The 9976-nt window shown below is 35.8% G+C and overlaps 1 protein-coding gene across 3 annotated transcripts; it reads right to left on the reverse strand.

The window, feature by feature from the left end:
* Positions 1-494: 494 nt before the first annotated feature.
* On the reverse strand, positions 495-9642 carry LOC107855626. Of its 3 annotated transcripts, XM_016700646.2 has the most exons (8): positions 9495-9642; positions 3193-3258; positions 2541-2663; positions 2243-2390; positions 1857-2159; positions 1491-1748; positions 1108-1398; positions 495-989 (listed from the first exon to the last, which is right to left on the reverse strand). In XM_016700646.2, exons 2-8 carry the CDS (start codon positions 3250-3252, stop codon positions 688-690), a joined length of 1485 nt encoding a protein of 494 aa, XP_016556132.2. In that variant the 5' UTR covers positions 3253-3258; positions 9495-9642; the 3' UTR covers positions 495-687. The 3 variants fall into 3 exon arrangements, with proteins under 3 accessions (XP_016556132.2, XP_016556134.2, XP_016556133.2); XM_016700648.2 differs by lacking the exon at positions 2541-2663; XM_016700647.2 differs by lacking the exon at positions 2541-2663 and having other exon boundaries at positions 2243-2393.
* Positions 9643-9976: the final 334 nt, after the last annotated feature.

The raw sequence follows: 9976 nt of genomic DNA on the forward strand, positions 1-9976 counted from the left end.
ATGCCCTGACTGCGTTGGACCTGCGCCTGATCTGCGGCCGTAGGTGATTTTTGGCAGGTTTCAGTAACTTCTGCGCTACATCTGCGCCCACAGGTGGCATATCTGCGCGTGCGCCCGTAGATCACCCTACGACCTGAAACAGTGTGCCTTTTTCCCTCGAAGGGTCGCATCCCTTCATGATGTGTTTGCATGGAGTCTGAAATGTGCCCACACTTGGAGAAAACTAATACTTTCAGATTTTTGGATTAAAAATTTCACTTGTAAACAAGTTTCAAATAAATTGTCTAAAAAGTTAGATCTCATCGAGATTCCGAAGCCAAGCTTGAGTGACGACGACGACGGCAGCCCGAGGCATCACATAGTTCTTGCCTCAGTATTCATGTGGAGTTTGTGTTCCTCATTTTAAACACTTACAAGTTCTCTTCTTCCACCAATGTGTGAGAAAGAGTGAACTTTCCAATTTGGGAGTACAATTTCTAAATTAGTGTCTCCCTTCTCTCCACAATTTTTCCTCCATTTTCCATTCATATATCCACCTTGAACCCAACAAATCTTCCAATCTAGAAAACTAGTTTTTGAAAATAGCTATGACGACATTACAATTCAGTCTCAGCTCAAAAGCTGTAATTCAACACCGTCAACACACACACAAAAACCAAATACTAAATTCAATTCTTCATGTTTTCATTAATTCTCCTCGTCTTCGTCATATTCCTCTGTTGCAGGAAAGTTCATATCAGGGACAGGGTACCTCCTCACCACAGGGACCACTTCGTCGCATTTACCTGAACGTGGTTCTGCATCCGCCATAGCAGCAGCTTCTCCTCCTTGTGTTGCCTGTTCTTTCTCATTGTACTCAACAACATCCCTTGTCTGACTCTTCTGTGGTTGAAGATTGTCGTCAGATCCATCCTTTTTAGACACTAGAGGAAGATATGGCTTTGGTGGATCAATGTACAGATCCACAGTCAATCCCTTTGGGTCAAATACTGTAAATATAAAAGCTCAGTTAATAAGTATTTTAAATGCTATAAATAGAAAGAGTTTTCATTTGAACTCAACAGTGTGTGCGTATACATATATATATACACACACATGCTTTCTTACTAGGGAATTCCGGATTTGGATAGGAGCGAATAATTCCCCCAAACGGATTATAAGTGGTTCCATGTGGCCGCTTATCTCGACGTGGTTTTGCAGGAGCAGCAGGACCAGCAGCAGCAGCAGCCTCTACTCCTTGTGTTGCCAGTTCTTTCACATTATCCTCAACAACCTCCTCTGTCATACCCTTCTGTGGTTGAAGATTGTTCTCAGATTCATACCTTTTTGACACTAGAGGAGAATAGGGCTGAGGTGGTTCCATCGATAGATCCACTGTCAGTCGCATTGGATCAAATACTGTATATATAAAAGCTCAGTTAATAAGTATTTTAAATGCAGTAAACAGAAAGTTTTGATTTTGAACTAAATATAAGAATATTCTTTCTTACCAGGGAATTCCGGATTTGGATAGGAGCAAATCATTTGCCCAAACGGACTACAAGTCGTTCCACATGGCTGCTTATCTGGACGCAGTTTTGCAGCAGCGGCAGCAGCAGCCTCTACTCCTTGTGTTGCCAGTTGTTCCGCATTGTCCTCAACAACCTCCCCTTGAAGATTGTATGATGCATCTTTGTTAGACATTGTAGGAGGATATGGCTGAGGTGGATCCAGGGGCAGATTCACCGTCAATCGCGTCGGGTCAAATACTGTATATATATATATATATATAAGCTTAGTTAACAAGTATTTTAAATGCAGTAAATAGAAAGAGTTCTGAAATATATATATATATATATATATATATATATATTTACTTGGGAATTCTGGATTTGGATAGGAGCAAATTGTACGCCCAAACGGACGATAAGTCGTTCCACATGGCCGCTTATGAGTAGTAGCTCCTCCATATATATCTGGACGTGCTTTTGCTGCATCCACAGCAAGCTCCTCTACTCCTTGAGCTTCCTGTTCTTTTCCATTGTCCTTGACAACCACCTCTGGCTGACCCTTCTGTGGGTGAAGACTGTCATAAAATCCATCCTTTTTAGACGCTACAAGAGGACATGGCTGAGGTGAATTCATGGGAAGATCAACTTTTAATTGCGCTGGGTCAAATACTGCGTACATATTTTAAAAGCTCAGTTAATCAATATTGTCAACGCAACAAATAAAAAATAAATACACACAAATTTTTTCTTACTAGGGAATTCTGGATTCGGATATGAGACAATCATTTGCCGAAGAGGACTAAAAGTCATTCCAACTGGCCGCTTGTGAGTAGTACCTCCTCCAGCAGATTGTGGACGTGAACTTTCACCAAGTGCATCATGGGACCTCTTCACCATCACCTGCTGGAAGCCATGAGTGGTTGTAACAACATCATTGCAATTGAACAAGGGGTGAGAAGCCGCCCCTTCTAGTCTATTTTTTTGAGTAAGAGTATTAAAAGCGCCACTCGCATTAAAACTAATGTCAGTGCCACCTCTAATCAATCCTACCCTAGTTTCATTTGCAAGAAAAGTTGTATTTGGGGAAGGACGCGGAGCAATCGCAATCTCAAGTCTATTGGGATTGGATGACGGCCTCCTCTCTTGCCTTTCTTGTTCACGGCTGCTTTTGTTCTTCAAATATCCAAAGAAAGAAATATAATCATATTATCATATGATAAAATATAAATAGCACACATTGGAAAGAAATAAAGTAACTTTGGTGATACATTCAAACTCGATGGAAATTTAGAAGACTTTTTAATCTTGTGTTCTTAAAAGTTAAAGATGTGTATAATTTATCAAAATATCGTCAGGTAAAATACTGAAATTAAATAGTACTCCTTGAATAAGAAAATGATACTCTTTTTCAAAGTAAGACATCAAGACCTAAACTGAAAAAAAGATTATTATTGTCTTAGTCATATATTTATAAACAGACAAAATATAATTGATCGGTATTCATATAGGAACCAGATCTACTTGTTAAAAACTCTTAGATGATATTCTACGACTTTACTATTACAGTATGAATTAGTTTGTCTTTAAAATGTAATTCCTAGAACGTTTTGGCCAAACAACTTCATTTGCAAATGAAAACAAAATGAATTTTCTAAACGTAAAACTGATCGACATATGACGGTAAATAATTAGGAAAACTCACGTCGTTCGCAGCCCTTCGCATGATTGATTCAGTGTTGTCGGAATTACAAGATGAGGCCATGTATAACTGCTTAGTTTGGAAAAAAAAAAAAAAGATGAATCATTGCTGCTGATGGGATGGGAAAAGTAATGTAGGAGTCGGTTTCATAAATTCATATGGTTGAAGAAACATTACAGTAGCAAAATTGATGTATAGTGAATGCCGAAAGCATTAAAGAAACATCCTAGACAAGGAAACATGCATATGCAATTTAATAAAGACTTCAACATTGCATAAACTAATCAACTAACTTGGACGACCAACTATATTTTTAAACCTATGGGTTCATAGCAAATAATTATTGCTATCTTAGTGAATTTTACACATAAATTATACTCATGCATATCTGAACCTAGTGCTATAAGGCTGCATCCGCCTCTATTACTTTGATACATGAAGTTAATAAATGCCGAATAACAGAAATACCATATAAAGTTTTTCTTTTGCTATGTGTATAAAAGGGTTGTTGAAATAAACATAGATAAACAACAGCCCAAAAACAAACAAAAATCTGAAAGAGACTCATGTACATATTACAGACGCAGAGCCATAAACACAAAACAAAAATGGAAAAACACCTAATGCTTACCAGTGAATGAATTTTGGTAAGACAGAAAAAGAGTCTCCAGTTCCAAAGCAAATAGCAGAGAGTGGTGAATGAAGAGAATTTGAGAATTTGATATAGAGAGAAATGCAAGAAACCGCTTGTTGGAAAATGCAAAAAACATTTTCTGCCTCAACCATATTTGCAAGGAACAGAATTTCAAACTAACCAGTCAAAAAAAGAGGTCCTTCTTCGTGTTCGGGTGTACTCATCCCATTCTCCAAGAAGAACCTCCGCACCAGAAAAGCAGCAACTTTTGTCCGTACTAAAATGGTCATATCTCCCTTGTACAGACTCTAAATTCCTTGATTCATTTTACGTTGATTCTGAAGTTTCAATACGATTCTAATGGTACAGTACACATCCAAAATAACTCATTAAATTCTGTCCATACTACTAAAACTCAACTACGGAATAGAAACGCCAATACCAAACAGGTATCCAAAACTCATTCAAGACCTCCTGAATACAACACAGTTATGCTACAAGGCAAAATTCAATATTTCAAATCTAATGGAATGGACATCCGATTCTTGGATCACAGAATATAGGCCAAAGTCTCCTACATCACTTTAAAGGCTACTCAATATCACAAACTCATATAAATCACTCCAAAACGATTTGAGACGGTGCAAATAATTCCCACAACTCATAAATGATGTAAAGCAAGAACGAGGAAGGCCAAAATGGTCGAAACATAGAGCACTCTACAAATCAGAATGGGGGTTGCTACAATCGAGTAGCCCCTTCATCTTTGTAATATTGACAAATTCCAAAATTTGTATCCCTGCATTAATATGATTCTTCTCCTTGTCTCCTTCCTGAAACTTGTTTAACGGTTCTTGAATATACGTTAATTCTTCTTATGTTTGGTGGACCTTATTGAGGAGGTTGAACCTTGTTTCATTTTGCTTTGATGCTCTCACTGGTAGTTGCCTCAGTACAAATTTCCAAGAACTTAATCATTCCATCTATGATGTTTATGTTAGAGTACTAGACCTACTAATTCAAATATTTTAGTTTAACAGTTTTCTATCAATGAAACAAGTTGCCTAACGTGTTTCTACAAAGCTAAAACACTAAGTGAATGAGACAGATTTTCATGTGAAAAACACCCAGCTCAAAAAGGAGTAAAAAAACAATGATGTATACCTCTGCAGAATTTTTCCCCAATCTTCACTAAACATCATTGAGCCTCGGCAAACAACAAATTACAAGTCTATGTAATCTAAGAATTATAAACTCTAATTCCTACTTCTTCAAAACACACCAACCTCCCAAGGTAAGTGTTCTCAATTGTTCGAGTTTCCAAACATGAAGATAATAATCCTACTTCAGTTTAACCTCCAAAGGAAAGTGTTCTCAAGTCTTCGAGTTTGCAAACTTGAAGAAAATGATCCTACATCAGTTTATACTTCACTGAAACTATAATTACATCAATGTTACAACTCAAAACCAACCTAAAACTTAGTAACAAAGACACCTTATTGTCTATGTATAAGGACCAGGTTTAACTATGCGTTTCTTCAAGTTGTGAACTGCTTAGTCAATTTGCCAGTTACCTTTAGCTTAAGTGACTGTGCAAGTCACGCACTATATTTAAATATGACTCACTAAAGAGTCCTTCATAAGATACCACTACTATCTCTAGTGAAACTCTCCATTCTTCGGTGTTCATTTTGAAGTAGAAGTCTTTCTTGAAGTTGATCTCCTAGTGGATGTTGAACTTCTTCTTCAATTCAAACTCCTCTTATCTTGAAGTCTTGCAATCAAACTAAACTTCTTTCTTAACACACGCGATGTTCATCTATCAAAAGTATGCATGCTAATCTATTCCTGAATTCAATCAACCGTGTCTTTATGTACCAATGACATTGATATGTATATCAGTGGACCATGTGGTTGGAAAAGCTTGAGCAATTTGTTTCATTCATTTGGCAATCATCAAAATATCATAGATCCTAATAGTCTACCACAAGTTTTGCATTTACTTTGAGTTTTCCACTTTTCTGTCAGCATCCCTAGCAGCATTTGGAGAACAGATATCTAACATTTTATCCTCATCGCTTTGCTCAAAAAAATGTACATCTTGTAGAATATATTCATTCCCAATTTTACTGTTTAGAGCACTCATACGAACCATAATTATTCCCGCAACAAGTGGTGAAATTTTCATAGTTAAAATATGTTGGGTTCGAAATCGAGAGGGCGTTATACGAAAGCTATTAGTTGCAAACTATTAAGACGATAAATCAGACAAAAAGAAAAACATACTAAAAACATGATGATTATATAGTTTGGCCAATTGACCTACATATAAAAACCAATATAAAAGAAAACATAAAACTATTAGAGAGAAAATCTCCTCCTAAACAAAACTCTTTAAACAACTACATTGTGGATGCTATTGTGTTATGGTATGAGAAGAGGGTCTTTTATTTATAGATGTCCAAAATCTTTCCTCCAAGAAAGAGGTTAACCAAATATGGAAAAGAATTATATTTGTTTTCTTTCAATAAAAGTAAAAGTAATTATAGTAAATTTTATTTTCCTTTTAAGAAAAAATAAAACTTAAATATAGTAAGAAAATTAGGGCAAAAACCCTAACAAATCTCCCTTTTTTGGCTTGATTTTCTTCACTTGATTCGTCTTCTGTTCATATCACGTGCAAGAACTTCATTCTTGATATAATCTTCATAATTGTTGCTTGTCATGGTTAAAAATAAGGTTTAAAATATCATGGTTAAAAATTAATTTAAAAGTAATATTTTATTTTCATTTTTAATGATGCAGCAGCAGGCGTGTTGAAAATATGGTTGAAACTTATTTTCCACATGTAGTTCGACAAAAATCTTCATTATCATCCAAATTGTTGCAGTTTGATTTTGAAGCCGCTTTGAACCTGTTTAATCTCATCTCACCACACCATTAGACCATTGAACCGTAAGCTCTAATACCACTTGTTGGGTTCGAAATCGAGAGCGCGTCATGCGGAAGCTATTAGTTGCAAATTATTGAGATGATAAAGCAGACGAAAAAGAAAAACATACTGAAAACATGATGATTATATAGTTTGGCCAATTGGCCTACATATAAAAACTAATATAAAAGAAAATATAAAAGTATTATAGAGAAAATCTTCCCCTAAACAAAACTCTTTAAACGACTATATTGTGGATGCTATTGTGTTATGTTATGAGAAGGGGGTCTTCTATTTATAAATGTTCAAAACCTTTCCTCCAAGAAAGAGGTTAGCCAAATATGGAAAAGAATTATATTTTTTTTCTTTCAGTAAATGTAAAAGTAATTATGGTAAACTTTATTTTCCTTCTAAGAAAAAAATAAAACTTAAATATACTAAGAAAATCAGGACAAAAATCCTAACAAACTAGCCACAAATGTTGGAGCTATTGAGCTCAACTTGCTACCTACCATTGGTTATGTAACCTGCACCTCTTCCTCCAACATGTCCTGCCAATATTTCGTGCTCATCCCACCTATTTTGTCACTCTTAAGTGAAAGTTATTGGTTGAGTGCACTGGAGTTCAGACCACCATTGTATCAATATTTTTGTCATTCCCTGTGGGTATTAGTTGTTTAGAGCCATCGTGTAGCTCACCAAACGGCTCCGCAGATTGTCACTTTATGATAAATTGAAATGTTCAAAGTATCCATTAAGGACATCAAAATGGGGATAGAGCAAACCTATCTAGAAACATGTTATTATATTAACACTTTACCTATTTCCGAATGTGCACCAAAACTTTAGGATTACTCGTACTAGGTTGTTGTTCTTCGCGCATCAGAAGAGTTAGGACAAATAAAGTCCTTTTAGGAATTTGTGTCAACTATGGTGCCTACGCTTCGCTTGCATGCTACCATGGTCCAATTCTCATCATTAGTCGTATCTTTACCTTTGTTTAAATGCTTGGCTATCAAGGAAACCCCAAAATCATCTATGACTATTCCCGAATCAACTTTAGCTGCGGCTTCTATCTCTTTAAGTTTTTGGCCATCTTTTACATGTTCATCATCAACCACCTCATTATTCCCATTAGTATTATGGAAATTCTCAAGTTGCTTCTGATTCATGAAAGCTTTGTAGATCATCAGGTTGTCCCGCTTCGTTGTGAATTTTATGTTGACACCAGAATTCAGTTGCTCACTTCTTGTACAAAGAGTTTGAGGATTTGAATCTTTAGCCGCTGTTCATGTTGCACCTTATCATTGTCTTCTGTAAGTTTCTTCCTAGCATTCAAATAATCTCTAGCATCACCTAGAAGTTTTTCAGCCGAGACTCCATCAACTGCTTATGGATCATCTTGAATCTTGTCCATATTTTCTTTGTAGCAAGCGACACTTATTATCATCATGTCCTAGATTTTTGCATTGGCTGCTATATGTTTGTAAGTTAATCTTAGACAAACTCTTGAAATTACTCCACGATTTTACTAGACTTTGTGTCCACACAAATTGAAGCCTCAACCTATCTGGCAATGTGTCCATAAATCAAGAATCGCTGTCACCCTTGTTGTACTAGGTCGTGTTTGTGTGGATTTATCGATGGAAATGTGTTTTCAAACAGCCAAAGTTATGTATAATAGATACTTCTTTGCAAACAGCTCTGGGGACGAATTTGGAAGAGAAATCCAAACCACTGCCCTCGTAGTTTCCTCCTTAGGGTTAAAACTAATCGATTGAAAACCCCTAATTTGATGCTCCTTTCTCTTCTGCATATAGTAGGTGATAGATCGTAACAGAGCATTTACAAAGTTATCTTATTAATCAACCCTAATACGTAATAGTCTAGGAGCGAGTAATCCGATCTAAACCTGTTCCTTGATGCCAAAAACTTTCGGTTGCAAAGTACTCAGCGTTGGCAAATCCGGCACACATGAGGAGAGCCTCACCACTGCCGCTTGATGAAGTCTTTGCTTCTTAACAAGTTCTTGTCGTTCATTTAGTCTAAAAAGAAGCGTGGAAAGTCCATGGATTACTTCAATAGGTTTTAGGTTTGTTTTGGAAAAAGAAGACTCAATTGGCTTAGGATTTAGACTTGTGGCATATGAAACTTGAGGAATATGATTAGAAGTGTGTTCCTTAGATTTTTGAGAAGGCTCTCCCACAGTCAAAGGCTGGGGAGAGATGGTGGCAGCAATGTAGATAGCTAAATTACCACCATGCCACCGAAAGAGAGGAGTAAGTCGTAGGTTGCTGCCTGGGTTTAAATTCCGAAGTTGTTATGTGTGTTAGCTTCGTTAGAATTTTTTTAATGTGTTCAGACCAACTACTATTGCAATCTTAGTGAATTTTACACTTAAAATTATACGCTGCTTATGTGTACCTAGACCTACACGGCTGAATCCGCCTCTATACATGAAGTTATAAATGCTGTGCAACATAAATACCATTTTTGGCCTGGGAAAAAACAACTACTTACAGCAAAAAAAAAGCAAGCAAAAATACAAATGAAAATGGAGAATCAAATAGTCTTTGTTTTTCTGCGGTTAAAAAAGGGTTGTTGAAATAAACACAAATAAATAATAGCACAAAAAAAAATCTGAATGAGACCAATGTACTGACTAGAAAAAAAAATGTACAGATTAGAGATGCCGAACAATATACACAAAACAAAAATGGAATAATACCTAATGCTTACCAGTGAAGGTATGTAAGAAAGCAAAGAAAATGAGTCTCAGATTCCAAAGATAATAAAAAGTGATTGAAGAGAATTTCCGAAATTGAGAATTCGATAAAGAGAGGAATGCAAGTAACGCCTAGCTGGAGAACGCAAAAACCATTTGCTGCCTTGCTTTCTGTGTTTTGGCATTTTCTGCATATTACATCTGTTATTATTTGCTTGTTTTGGCATTATTTGTTCATCAAAGTTAATGTTACCATTATTACTTTTTATTCTAATTATTACATAGAGTATCTTTTGTGAGGAGAGTGAGTCAATTATGTAATTATTATTTCTGCGTTCATCATTTTAACTAGTTCACACTTAGATTCACTCTTCTTTAACGAAAAATAAAAATAATGAAAATTTTAATATCTTACTCTTTTACATAAAATTTAATGCTTTTGAAAAATGACTGTAATTATAATAATATAAACAAATTAGGAAGTAAGTAATAAATA

Source organism: Capsicum annuum, chromosome 6 (genome assembly GCF_002878395.1).
Source record: "Capsicum annuum cultivar UCD-10X-F1 chromosome 6, UCD10Xv1.1, whole genome shotgun sequence".
Lineage (NCBI taxonomy): Eukaryota > Viridiplantae > Streptophyta > Magnoliopsida > Solanales > Solanaceae > Capsicum > Capsicum annuum.